Source organism: Podarcis filfolensis, assembly GCF_964270895.1.
Source record: "Podarcis filfolensis genome assembly, chromosome: 5".
NCBI classification, from domain to species: domain Eukaryota; kingdom Metazoa; phylum Chordata; class Lepidosauria; order Squamata; family Lacertidae; genus Podarcis; species Podarcis filfolensis.
In genome coordinates, this window is record NC_139608.1 from 87,006,597 (window position 1) to 87,020,593 (window position 13,997).

The window sequence follows — 13,997 nt, forward strand, 5'->3', positions numbered from 1 at the left end:
TCTAGGTCAGCGGACATGAGATTGCAGCTTTGAAAAAGTGGAGAAACTTGCATCTGAGCAGGGATTCATCGGGGAAGATGGTCTGCAAATGGCTGGCATAGTCCACCACAGCTCACAGAGCTCCACAGCCTGGTTTGGCTGGAGAGTGAGTCTTTCTCTCTGAAGAGGGAACTTCCTCTCCCAAAAAGGTTCCATGCAATACCTGGAGAGACATTTCTTCTGCATTAAGCTATGCCAAGCCTGTCAACTTGAGGCAGCAAAGTATACTTAAAGCCCTTCTTGCAGTGGGTTGGTCCACATTTCAACAAACATTGGCTGCACCTCGTGGTTCGTGAAGAGAGCTCTTAGCCACAAGTCCCAGTTTAGACGACACCTTGAGTTAAACCAGGGGTCAGCAACCTAAGGTCCATGGGCCCAAAGCAGCCCCTGAGCTGCCCACTCAGCGAGTCCCCACGCGCTGCACTAAATCGGCACAGCATAGCATGAGGACTCTCTTCCACTGCTCCAGAAATCGCTTATGCGCATGCCCAGATGCCGGAAATCGCGTCTGTGCATGTCCACAGCGCCGGAAATTGCTTCTGCGCATGCCCAGATGCCGGAAATCACTTCTGCGCAGGTGCAATTTTCGGCATCTGGGCATGCGCAGAAGCAGTTTCCGGGGCCGCGGACATGCGCAGACACGATTTCCTGCATCGTGCGGGAGGATCTCCGCGGGAGTGATCCGGCCCATGCCGACCCCTGAGCTTTGGTTTTTTTAAAAAAATGAGAATTTATTTGCTTTGGATATCCAGCAGCAGCAGCAGCTCTTAACGGTTGGACTTGGCCACACGCTCCAACTCGTCCTTCTTCTTGATGGCATAATAATAATAAAAATGATAATAATGATGATAATAATAATAATAATAAATTTTTATTTATACCCCATCCTCCCCAGCCAAGACCGGGCTCAGGGCGGCTAACAACCAATAATAAAAACAAGTTGATTAAAATACAATTTAAAAGAATTAAGATACAACATTAAAACAATTAGGGAGCAATCTCTTCATAGGAGGAGAAAGGAAAAAGAAAGAGGGGGAGGGAATCAAACTGATTCAGAGCCAAAGGCCAGGTGGAACAACTCTGTCCTACAGGCCCTGCGGAAAGAGATCAGATCCCACAGGGCCCTGGTCTCAAGAGACAGAGCATTCCACCAGGCCGGAGCCAGTGTTGAGAAGGCCCTGGCACTGGTTGAGGTTAATCTAGCTTCCTTAGGGCCTGGGACCTCTTAAGAGTTGGAGGAATTCTGACACGACGCAAAGGTGACAGACACATCAACAGCTTGTCTCCTCACTGTGCCAGCTCGACCAATACGGGTAGAGTCTTCACGTGGGCCACTGCTGATGATGGCATTCACCAGGACTTGAAGGGGGTTCTCTCCTGTGTGCAGATGGGTGATCTCAAAGGCATGCTTGATGATGCGCACAGTCATGAGCTTCTTGCCATTGTTGCGTCCATGCATCATCATTGAGTTAGTGAGGCGCTCAACGATAGGGCACTGGGCTTTCCGGAAGCGCTTGGCAGCATAGCCGCCAGCACTGTGTGGCAAATACTTGCCATATTTCTCCTTCACTGCAATGTACCGTATTTTTCGCCCTATAGGGCGCACTGGCCCATAGGGCACACCTCTTTTTTTGGGGGGGGGGGGAATAAAAAAAAATTATTTCCCAACCCAGCCCCCAGAACAGGCTGCTATCCGCAAGCCTTGCGAGCCTGGCGGCGACTCCCGCCAGACTCGCAAGGCTTGCGGACATCTGCGTGAAGCACGGGGCGCCCTCCAGAGTGCGCCCCGTGCTTCGGGCTGCAGGCTGCTGCCCGCAAGCCTTGCGAGCCTGCGGGAACTCCCGCCGGGCTCCCAAGGCTTGTGGATAGCTTCCTGAAGCCTGGAGAGCGAGAGGGGTCAGTGCGCACCGACGCCTCTCACTCTCCAGCTCAATATTTGTGTTGCATATTTTATGTGCTTGCCCTACTTGCGGCAAGCAACAGGCCTCCCTTTCTGGCTTCTGCCATCTCTTTATTTCTGCCCACCCCTTGCTAAAATATATTTCATTTACTCAGCCATGGTTAGAATAATATTGACTTTAAAAGTTGAAATGGCCATTGATGTAATCTTTCTCTCCATGTGGCAAATTCTAGCAAAAGTTAATGAGAATTTACAGGGCAGAGTTTTATGGGATGGAGGGATCAATTCCAAATAAGATCAATTTTGCATCTCACCTCATTATGCAAATTGCCTTTTTTGGAATGGTATCAATATTATTAAAGTTAATATCCAAATCTAATTGTCTTGTCCTGGCAGAGCTGGGAAAATATAAACAGCTGAAACAGCATGCTTACTTTCAGATATATATATAATATTAGCATGACTGATGCATTATCTTGCATAAGATCAATATTAACATTAATGAAGCCTACATTTTACTTCATTACATAAACTCTGGCGTACTAGTTCTCATTTTTTCTCCCGTTATTCACATCAGACATAATGGGGAATGTCTCTGTAACGATCTCTATTATAAACCTCTGCAGATCAAAACCCATTCCAGATTATTTATCATTAAACCCATTTGCTCTAATGACAACATTAGTTATAAACATACTAATTTAATGAAGACAGTGATAAACCAGGTATACCTACATCTAACTGCTGTTTATTCTCAACACGAATGTTTTGCTTGCTTGCTCTTTCTGTTTCTTCTGCCTTTTTTCTTATTTACAGAACCCTCCCCTGTGCAAGCAGACCAGGAAGACATGCTGCTGCTGGGAACTTTACATTGGTACATTACAGTATCAGGAGGAATATTATGGCTTAACTTTGCATCAGTTTAACCCCACTACCAGAGCAACCTCAACCGTGTGTAGTGATAGGTGGAATCAGAGATGTGTCATGGGAGGAGTACAACCTAGTCAGCAAAACAGTGTAATTTTACCCCGGGCAGAAGAGGTGGTGTATATGTTAACTGTTAGGTACTGAAGTTCTCACCCTGGGCCAGCAGGGGGATACTGTAGATAGTTTTCACTCAGGTCCACATATGCAAATAAGGGATTGAAAGTGACGTTCAGTGATTGGATAGTTACAGAAAATGGTTACTGTTGCATTCTAGTGGAGCTCTATATAAGCAGGCTGGCTGAACCCTTCAGTTCTGTTCTGTTCTGGCCTGTGAATAAACAAGAGCTGTTTGAAGAATCGCTGTGTCGTCTGATATGTTCACCCACAACTTAACATTAACACTCATGTTGAACTCAGCAGACCACCATAAAATACTTCCGCCTTCTCCTTCCACCCTGCCTGCGCAACCCCCGTGGATTCTGACTATGTAGCCAGTTACTGCATATTATTATCATCATCATCATCCAAGGGGACGCGGGTGGTGCTATGGGTTTAACCACAGGGCCTAGGGCTTCCCAATCAGAAGGTCGGCGGTTCGAATCACCGCGACGGGTTGAGCTCCCATTGCTCTGTCCCTGCTCCTGCCAACCTAGCAGTTCAAAAGCATGTCAAAGTGCAAGTAGATAAATAGGTACCACTCTGGAGAGAAGGTAAACGGTGTTTCCGTGTGCTGCTCTGGTTTGCTAGAAGCGGCTTAGTCATGCTGGCCACATGACCCGGAAGCTGTACGCCGGCTCCCTCGGTCTATAGAGTGAGATGAGCGCCGCAACCCCAGAGTTGTCCACGACTGGACTTAACGGTCAGGGGTCCCTTTACCTATCATCATCATCATCATTATTTCAATTTGTATACCCACCCTTTATCAAAAGGGGCCACGAGCTTACCTGGGAGTAAGCTGCGTGGAATTCAATAGGACTTACTCTCGAGTAGATAAGCTCAGGCTCCGCAGGAGCCATGCTATAAAATAAATAGCAACGAAACAGCCATGAGGTTTGTTTAAACAAGAAAATAACAGGTGTGGAATTGGAATAACAGGTTTGGAATTGCCCAAGAAAGATGTTAAATTATTTTTGTATGCCACAACTGCTGCTCGTATTTTGTTAGCTAAAAAGTGGAAAACCCAAGAATTACCAACAATAGAAGAATGGCAGATGAAGATGGTGGATTTTTCAGAGCTAGCCGACCTAACCGGAAGAGTCCACGACCAGAAGGAGGAGGAGTATCAGGAAGATTGGATTAAAATTAATGATTACTTAGTTAAATATGTTAAGTTAAATTAACTGAAAACAGCTTGCAGATACTCAATTGGCTTAGGATTTTATTTAAGTGATGAATTAATACGTTTAATTTCATAATGTGAAGATCTAAGGATGTTAATGTTTAAGTTAAATTTGGTAAGAACTGTGATTTGGAAAACCGTTAAAAGGACGTGCAATGAAATTCAACCAAGGGGAAGCGAGGAAGTCACTTAACAATGCTAATAAGTGTAATTTTTAATAAGGCTGTGATTTATGTTTGTTTGTTTTATGTGTTTGTTTGTTTATAACGTTGTGAAAACCAGTAAAAAAAAATTTGAAAAATAAATAAAACAAAACTCAACAATTAAATTAAACGTTTCACGTTCAATTTAGCAGGAAGGCCCCGTCGCCCTGTCTCTTGCTTGGGTGGGGAAGAGGCCACAGAAGCAACCGGCCCTTAGCCGCGCGTGCGCTGTAAACCGACCCTCCGTTCCCCGTGAGGGAAGAGGCCGCTTCCGCCCGGCGGGAGGCGGCGACGGCGCGTGCTTGCGCGCGTGCGCACGCGGAGGCATGGCGTCAAAAGCAATCGCGGGGCTTAGGTCCTGCGACGCAAAGGCTGGGGATGATGGGAGCTGTAGTCCAAACGACATCCGGGGAACCAAGGCCGGCATTTAATGCGTCTATGGTGTGCGCGACGGAGCGCGCCGCGCGCCTCCCCCCGCCTTAGCTCCGCCCCTTTCCGCCGTCAAAGGTCAGAGTTCCCTTCGGCGCTTGAAGGGCCGCCATGGCGTTCGGCGGCGCCGCTGCTGTCCGGCTGCGGCCTCTCCAGCTGCTGCGGCCGCTGGCGTGGAAGGCGGCGGGTCCGAGCGGCGCCCGTGCCGGTCCGTGAGTTGCTGCTGCTGCCGCCGCCGCCTCCGCCGCTTCCCATGGGGTGGTGCAGAGAGGGGAGGTGCGGAGGTCACCTTCCCCTCAGGCAGGCGGGTTGTGGGGGTCAACATCCCTTGGGGGGGGTCACTGCCCCACAGGTGGGGGTCACCTTTCCCTCAGGTGCGGGGGCCACTTTCTCAAGTGGAGGCGTCACCTTCCTTCAAGGTTCAATGACTGTTCAATGGGGGGGGTCGCTTCTCCACAGGTAAGGGGGGTCACTACCTCAGGTGGGGGGATTACATTCCCCTGAAGTAGGGGGAGTCTCCTTCCCCTCAGGTTTGGGGGCCACTTTCTCAAATGGAGGGGTCACCTTCCTTCAAGGTTCAATGACTGTCAGATGGGGGGGGTCACGTTAGGTGGGGAGTCACCTTCCTCTCAGGTGGGGGTTACCATGCTCTAAGGTGGGCAGGTCCGTGACGACCAGGTGGGCGGTGAGCATCCCCTCACACAGGGGGTTCACTTCTCCACAGGTGGGGGGGTCACATTCCCCTGAAGTAGGGGGAGTCACCTGCTCAGGTGGAGGTCACCATGCTCTAAGTTGGGAGGTCAACATCCCCTCACTTCTCCACAGGTGGGGGCCACCTCAAGTTGGGGGGGTCACTTTCCCCTCCGGTGTGGGGGTCCCCTTTCTTTTTACCTGGGGGTCCATTGAGAGGGGGAGGAAGTTGAGGATGCGATGGACCTACGGGTGCCACCAAACACCTGTTTTCTGCGTTTAGCACCTACCACTTTGGAACTCCCTGCCTATTGATCCCAAGCAGACGTCTTCACTGCACTCTTTTGGCACCTGCTTAAAAAGACATTCCTGTTTAGGGAAAGCCTACCTAGGTGCTTAGAGGGTTGAGGTGGTTTCTAACCTGTTTCGGTGTTTTAATTTTTTGTACATTTCAAAGGTTCTCGGTTTTAGTGTCTCTCTTTCCTGTATACTGTTGTTGTTGTTTTACCATCAAGTGGTGTATGAAATAGAAGAAATGGTCAGAGCAGCCTGCGGATCAGGCCATTGGTCCTTCTTTGTCCAGCATCCTGTTCTCACAGGGGCTGACCAGGTACCTGTGGGGAACCAGCAAGCAGGAACTGAGCACCAGAGCAAAATCCCACACTCATGGTTTCCAGCAACTGGAATTTGGAAACATTCACTGCCTCCATGTGCTGAGGGCAAAGCCATTAATAGCCCTCTCCTCCATTAATTTGTCTAATCCATTCTGGTTGATGTCCACCTCTTGCCTCCTGTGGGGGCGAGTTCCACAGTTTGACTATATGCTGCATGAAGAAGAGCTTCCTTTTACCTGTCACTCCATAGCTCAGTTGATATGGGACAGCTGCATGGTGCTGATTACACCAAGATTGCAGGTTCGATCCCCATATGGGATAACTGCATATTCCTGCCATTACAGGGGGTTGAACTTGAAAATCCTCAAGATCCCTTCCAACTCTACAATTCTGTGAATCTTCCAACGGTGGCTGCAGCCCTTTTGCATGCTGGCTTTGGGAGACAGCTCCATGAACACACAGTGCCTTTAACACTGAGTAAAAGAGAGTGGGATAGGGCTGTGGCTTGGTTTTTCATGGTTTTCTAGTTTTCTTTTTGTGCTGTGAATTTAGTGGGGCTTCATTCCTGAATGCCTGTGACCAGAGGGTCCCGGGTCCCAGGTTAGAATTCCCTGTTCAGTGGCACCGAGGATGATGGTGGCTTTAAAAAGAGAGAGAAAAAAACCCAAAGCCAGCTCCTGCCAGCACAATATCTGGGCTATTCACGTCTTCTCAATTTTCTCTGTGGCTTCTGTCATCTTCATCACCATCGTCACTTTTAATTTGCATACCGCCGTTCTGTGTTGCTATACACAAGGCAGCTTACAAGCTGAAGAGGCAACAAAATATGCAAGAAAGGTCACACACCTTACAACGATCCAATACAAATAAGCCATAATTTTAAAATGACTTAAAATAAACATGTAAAATAAAGAATATTCAGTAATCCATCAGCCTGTAATACACAATAAAATTAAACTCTCAAAATATCAGCCAATAATGATTAAAGAGAAATTTACTCTCAACAGTTACAATAAACCGTTACTAAATTATAATCAATAAAAATAACAAGTCATAAAATACCATGATACATTAAACTATGTAAAAAAGATTGACTTGAACAACAAGGTCACATAACTTTTGAAATTATTAAAGGAACCCGCCCCCACTCATTCCTTCCTTCCTTCCCTCCCTCCCTTCCTTCCTCCCTCTCCCTCTCTCTCTCTCTCTCTCTCTCTCTCTCTCTCTCTCTCACACACACACACACACACACACACACACAGAGCCTTCGCATTGGTTAGACTCTTCTGGTCATTCCACCCCTCGCCCCCTAGCTGCCACTGCGCTTTATGCAGAATGTTGTGCTCTTTCTGCATAAAGGGCAGGGATTTGTGCTTCTGGATCTCTTTGCTTTAGCTCTCATTTTGAATGGCAGGTGGTGACTGAGGATGGAACCGCCTGTGATTCTAGACTACACGCAGGGCTGCTGGAAACACACCCATGTTGGGGTTGTTTCTGCAGATTTTCCCGTGTTATGTGAGCTCGCTATGTGTTCCCCTATGCTTGCTCCACATCATTGATTGTCACAGAAGTAAGAAAAAATGCAGGGAAGTAACACTACTAGATCTGGCAAAAGTATTAGATTGTGAAGGGGGAGAACATTGTCATTTTCAGTGGCAACCCCACTTGTTTTGCCGTGAGGTGAGTGTGCTGCCGAACACAGCTGTACACTTATTTCCTTAACTGTGAATTCAAAGCTTCCTTTAATGCAGGCCTAAATGAATTCAGCTTTTTGTTCTACAGCACTGTACTGTTCCTGCTCTGAACAATCTATTCTTTGTAAGCTGCTGTTTCCCCATGTAGCCTTGGGCTTAACTTGCATTTCTTCCTCCAGCTTCGGACACGCCAAAAGACTTGCTGCCTGGGCCGTACCCCAAAACTCTGGAGGAACGGGCAGCTGCGGCAAAAAAGTACAACATGAGACTGGAGGACTATGAACCTTATCCAGATGATGGCATGGGGTGAGGTATACTTGACTCAAAGATTGGGTGATGTGGGGAGCTGGGATTGTGAAAAGCATATGTCTCTCCTTGTGTTGTTTGCAGACACTTGGGTAAAATAAAACATAATATTCATGCTTCTTGACTCTTCTCTGCCTATCCCACCCCCAGCAATAATAGATGGTTTTCATGAAGTTCAGTCAGTGGGGATCCAACCACACCATCTTGGGACCCCTTGGACTTTGCAAGGCCAGCCAAAAAGGAAGGGATAATTTTAAGCACATATTCAGCTCAATACTGTCTCTCTCAGCATGAGCCACATTGAGATATTTGTTCATCTTCATATCAACTCAGTGACTTGGGTTATTAGTCCGGTTTTTACCAAGGAGTAATGAAAACTAGGGAAATGAACCTGCATTAACAACATGAGGTCAGGGCAGTGCCTCAGGATTTTAAAATAGGGAAAATTCCTACCCTATCCAAACCCACTTGAGAATGTTAAAAGGTAAAGGGACCCCTGACAATTAAGTCCAGTTGCAAACAACTCTGGGGTTGTGGCACTCGTCTCACTTTAAAGGCCGAAGGAGCCGGCGTTTGTCCGCTTCCGCAGACAGTTTTTCCAGGTCATGTGGCCAGCATGACTAAGCCGCTTCTGGCGAAACCAGAGCAGCGCACAGAAACGCCGTTTATCTTCCCACCAGAGAGGTACCTATTTATCTACTTGCACTGTGTGCTTTCGAACTGCTAGGTTGGCAGGAGCTGGGACCGAGCAACAGGAGCTCACCCCGTCGCAGGGATTCGAACCACCAACCTTTTGATCGGCAAGCCCAAGCGGCACAGTGGTTTAACCCACAGCTCCACCCATGTCCCTGTGTTGAAAATGTTAGTAGTATCCAAAATATTGGTCTGTAAACTTCTACTTTAAGGGATTTGGGTGGCGCTGTGGGTTAAACCACAGAGCCTAGGACTTGCCTATCAGTAGAGCAGTTCTTTGCATGCCTTCTGTGTTCAGAACAGAAGGGAGAGTTGATGTCCAATCATGGCATCCAATGAAATGTGGGCGTGTTTAAGGGGACCTGTTCAGTGTAAGAGATGCTGAGCCAATACTCACAAGCACTGAGCAGGAAGAGCAAATAGGCTCTCATGCATTGCTGATTTGGAGGGCAATATTTACAGAAACCTTTTTAACAGACTCCATAGATACCCAGGGAATCAGGTTGGTGACTGCTGAAATACAACACGTTAAATCTAAAGTTTTTAAATGTAAGCAAACAATTCCATGTTAATGGCGTCCTTCTGTAGTATGAAGCTCTTCAAGACTCGTAATTGGAGAAACATTGGCCTAATTCATGGAGGATCCTCTCTCTTAGCTCACATTTGTAATAATATTAAAGTGGCAGTAGCTGCCACTGTGACATAAACTTCAGTCTACCTCCCTCTCTCTCCCCTCCTTCCTGATTGGAATTTGGATCTTTTCTAACCCTGTGATATATATTTTTAATTAAATACACAACTCCGAATGGGTTTTGTTTCCATGACTTAGTGGTATATCACACTATATCCCGCAGAACCTGCAAACTAGGAAAACTGGGAAATGGTAAAACACAGGCAAATTGCTTTTTACAGAATGAAATGGCTGAGTATTTTTTAATGCATAAACATAAGAGTACTCAGATCTTCATAGGATGCTTTACCTGCTTTCTCTTCTGCTCTTGTATTATTGCTCTTGCATTTTTCTGTTTGTCTAGTGCAATGGATTTATGGTGACTTCCTTATATACTTTTCATAGTTACGGTGACTATCCCAAGCTTCCTGACCGATCCCAGCATGAGAGAGATCCTTATTATCAGTGGGACCATCCTGAGTTAAGGCGTAACTACGGCGAGACAGTAAGGATGATAGTTTTTTGTGTTCCATTTCTGTGATTTCAGTTTGCAGTCCATATTTATCTGGGTTAGTGAGAGTATCACAGACTTTTTACTGAATGACATTCTGATGCTTCCAAGCTCAAAAAATCGTCCTGTTCTTGAATTTACTTAGTGTACACACATTGACGCTTTAGAATCCAAGTTTTGAGTATGAAAATGATAATTGTATGTGTTTTAAAAATAGATTCTGACCTTGCAGATATTTTGCTTTCTGATTGCAGTGTATGAAGTCACACAGTGTCATCAATACCTGTGGTGCTTTGCAATGTAACACAAACTAAGCAGGTCCTTTTCCTAAGAACTTAGTCTAAACATGGATAGGGAGGGGACGGAAAGATGCTGGTAATAAGGGCTAAGCAGGAGCAACTGAAGTTATAGGCACATAGGATGTGTTTTCTCCTGGAAACATAGATTTAACAAAGGAGGGCAAATATTAGAGAGAGATCTGTATCAGTGGCTTGAAGACTAATAAGAGAAGGTGCATGCATTCAGGGGGATGATGTCACCTAGACATCATCCAGACTTCCTGCATTGCAGGGGGTTGGACTAGATGATCCTTGGGTCCCTTCCAGCTCTATGATTCTATGACGTAAACAGCATCAAGGATGAATGGGTGGCTCTGTTTCAAGGAGCAGGAGGTCTCTAAGCAAATCAGGGCAACAGAGTTGGAGGAGTGAAGATCACAGGCGAGAGTATATTAAGATACAAAACAGAAAAAGTCATCATGGGATGATGTCTCATCACAGCAGAGTCCCTTATTTGCAGAAAAATCCAGTTTTTTGTTGTTGTTTTTTGTGGGGGAAGCAAAACAAGTCTGGAGGGGGAGCATGCGAGGAAACCGGGTGTGTCCCCCTCCTGTTTTTTTTACTGGGTCTTCACAACTAACTTTGTTTGCTTGTCATATCAGTTCAAGGGGAAGATTTATTCCTGCGATGTGAACTAGTTCACGTCTAAGCTTCCCCATAGACAACCACTGGTTCATAGTATTAGCAGTGAACGTGTGTGAAGCCCTCTCTCATCTCCATAATAACCCCAAGATAACTCACAGGTGGTGTTGGCCATATATAACCACTCCACCCCTTTGTCTTGACCAGCTGCACTGGCATTTTGATATGTTCATCCGGAACCGGGTTGACACATCTCCCACTCTCGTGCCCCGGAACACAATGCTTAAGTACCTCTTCGGCTTCATTGGCTTCATGGTCTCCATGTTTGTTCTTGGCGAGATATTTCCATCCTACCAGCCTGTGGTGAGTTACAAGTCAGCCTTTAAGAGAGGTTCTTGAATATCTGGCTGTGAGAGCCCTCTAAAGCTCATACCTAGACTCCAGTGCCCCATATCATCCGGGGGGGAAACCACTTTCTGTCTTTTGTTAAAATACTTGGGGAACCTCAGTCTAGGGAGTCATCTGTGCTCTTCAGGACACTCCCTAGGCCATGCCCCTCTCTCCAAGCCACACTGTAGTAATGCTCCAGCCGCTCGCCCCTCCCTCACCTGTCCTACAATCCAGCAGGGTCAGGCTTAGAGGAACGATGGCTGGCAACATATACTTTTTTGCAGGACAAAACACATCAGAGGGTAGTTGCTGCCACCACTCCCTTGTACCAGGGGCACCAGAAGACTTAACCCAAGGGAGAAGGTTATTCTTCCTAGTTACCGGCTGCCCCACCCTGCAAGCTGTTTCCACAAAATGCAGGCAGAAATTCAACAGATACAGTATGCAGCTAATTAGTCAGGCTCTGGATTCAGACCTCCCTCAGAATGGCACGCAGGACAACAAGAAAGTTCTCTTTTTAAAATGTATTGGATCAAACGGATCCTCCCAACTTCTCAGAGACACAGCAGACACAGCAGATTCCCGGAGTGATTAGGGTTGATAACTCATTCACACCCATACAGCCTTTTTAGGTACCAGGTGCTAAAATCCCACTAATCAACTTGGAGAGTTTCCTTCCTTCAGATGCCTGAGATAAGCAAATCACACTTTCAGAGACGATGAGTCTCCTCTTAAAACAACAAGGACACATTCCCCATAAATCCTTTGGCCTTTGGTCTTCCTATAATACTTTGCTTCTACTTGACCAAAGTTTGTCTACTAGAATTTCCTAACTTCACTACACACACTTTCTGTTGCCCAGCTGGAATGTGTCATTGAACGTGCCTCTGGTTTGCTTGCATAGAAGAGGGGTGGGATGTAAACCTTGTGAGCTGTTAATATTATTATTTATTAAATTTGTATATCGCCCTATACCAACAGGTGTATTCCAGCATGTGGCTGGAATGTAATCTGCTGTAGCAAAGTCAGAGTTGCAGCCCTGGATGGATCCCCATAAAGAAATGGTGGCCCTGAAAAAAAACTATCCTTGAAGCCTGAACTTGATCTACAAGCATGGGGTTCTTACTGCTCACAATAGATTGTTTGGCAGGTGATAATCTGTCTTAAGTGAGAAATGCCACATGCAGGTGGCCTTGTGAGCAAACGAAAAGTGGGGGGCATGGTCAGATTCAACATGTGGGTTGGCAGGTATTTTGTTACTTTGAAAAGGCTCACTTGATGTGAAGTTCTGTACTCTATAAACATGTAGTGTGATGAGTTAATTCTCGCTGTCTCCTATTCTCTGCAGGGCCCAAAGCAATTTCCCTATGGCGACCTGCATGTGGCACGAGGTGGGGATCCCAGCGAAACACCTGTGGTGAAGCACTATGAGATATAAGGATGGCTGGAACTGCAACTCCTCTTTAATCCTCTCTGATCAGGATTATCTATAAAACAAACTGTACACCACTCTTCTCAAGATCCTGGTGTGGTTTTTTTTTTGAGGAGGGGTGGACAGGATGGGAGGGCACAACCATGAAAGCCTCTATTTAGTTATTTCTGATTTGTATGAGTATGTTGTACAGTGGGCCATGTGGACTTAGCATGCATCGCTCTAAAACCTGAAGAGAGTTCTTTTATGTGTAACCTTGTTTCCTTCAGAACCTTTTGCATCGTGTGAGAATCGGCACACAAAGTATGATCAATACAGCATGACTCAGAAATGTTGTAAAGTAAAAACAACAGAGCTGCAATATTCTGACAAACATCCAGGTTATTCAGTTAAGTAGCACTGGACCAGCTTATTTTTGAATGAGGGGCAAACAGTTAGCAAAAGAAAACAAGCCAATCTCAGCTACTGTGTGGTTGGCTTGTCAGGCTAAGGCCTGGGTTCAAGTGCTCATTCTGACATAAAATTAACTCTCGCCAGTCACAGCCTGAGCTATGTGTCTGGGCTTTTGTGAAAGATGAGGAGGAGGACAGTTATATATGCAGCTTTGAGCAGTGAGATATAAATGTGATAATAGATAAAATAATCTGTCTTCTATTTAAAAATCCATTGATCCACAGTAAAGACACATTTATCATTATTATTATTTATTAAATTTGTATATTGCCCTATAACTTTGGGCCTCAGGGCGGTTCACAAGATCAAATCAGAATATAAAGCCACTAAATACATAATCAAAAACAACCCAGTAACCTCCCCTCCACCACCACTTGTACAGCGCCAGCAAACAGTACCAAACTGCAATGGCGGAAAATCAGAAAAGGTGACTTCAAAAAGAAAGCATTTCCTCGCCTTCCATGAAAACCTAGCTATCAACTCGCAAGGAATTGTCACAGAAATCTATAGATCACAAGTTACTACCAAAAAATATCCCCTCAGGCCTGAAACAAACAGAACCAAATGAGAATTCTCACCACGTGTAAGAAATAAAATAAAAAGTCAGCAACAGTAATAAAAACAAACAGGGTATTGAAGAAAAAATGAAGAAGTAGAGGAGGTACAGACAAGCCTTCAGCAAAGTTAACAGTGGATAAACCCTTGGAATGAGTGTGAGAATAGGGGCGTTGCATAAATAAAATACCTCTATTTTTTTTTTATCACGGAGGCTATACAATGCAATACA

The 13,997-nt window shown here is 45.8% G+C and overlaps 1 protein-coding gene across 1 annotated transcript; it reads left to right on the top strand.

Annotated features, from left to right (window-relative positions):
• The first annotated feature begins 4,890 nt into the window (after positions 1-4,890).
• On the top strand, positions 4,891-12,844 carry NDUFB8 (NADH:ubiquinone oxidoreductase subunit B8). Its single transcript, XM_083616059.1, has 5 exons — positions 4,891-5,045; positions 8,015-8,141; positions 9,910-10,009; positions 11,143-11,298; positions 12,674-12,844. Exons 1-5 carry the CDS (start codon positions 4,949-4,951, stop codon positions 12,761-12,763), a joined length of 570 nt encoding a protein of 189 aa, XP_083472185.1. The 5' UTR covers positions 4,891-4,948; the 3' UTR covers positions 12,764-12,844.
• Positions 12,845-13,997: the final 1,153 nt, after the last annotated feature.

What these genes read in the sequence shown, in the direction of transcription:
- NDUFB8 (XM_083616059.1), top strand. Translation starts at nt 4,949, where the DNA reads ATGGCGTTCGGCGGCGCCGCTGCTGTCCGGCTGCGGCCTCTCCAGCTG. An exon ending in GGCGTAACTACGGCGAGACA is followed by an intron (nt 10,010 to 11,142) that starts GTAAGGATGATA and finishes TGTCTTGACCAG; the next exon opens with CTGCACTGGCATTTTGATAT. An exon ending in TTCCATCCTACCAGCCTGTG is followed by an intron (nt 11,299 to 12,673) that starts GTGAGTTACAAG and finishes TATTCTCTGCAG; the next exon opens with GGCCCAAAGCAATTTCCCTA.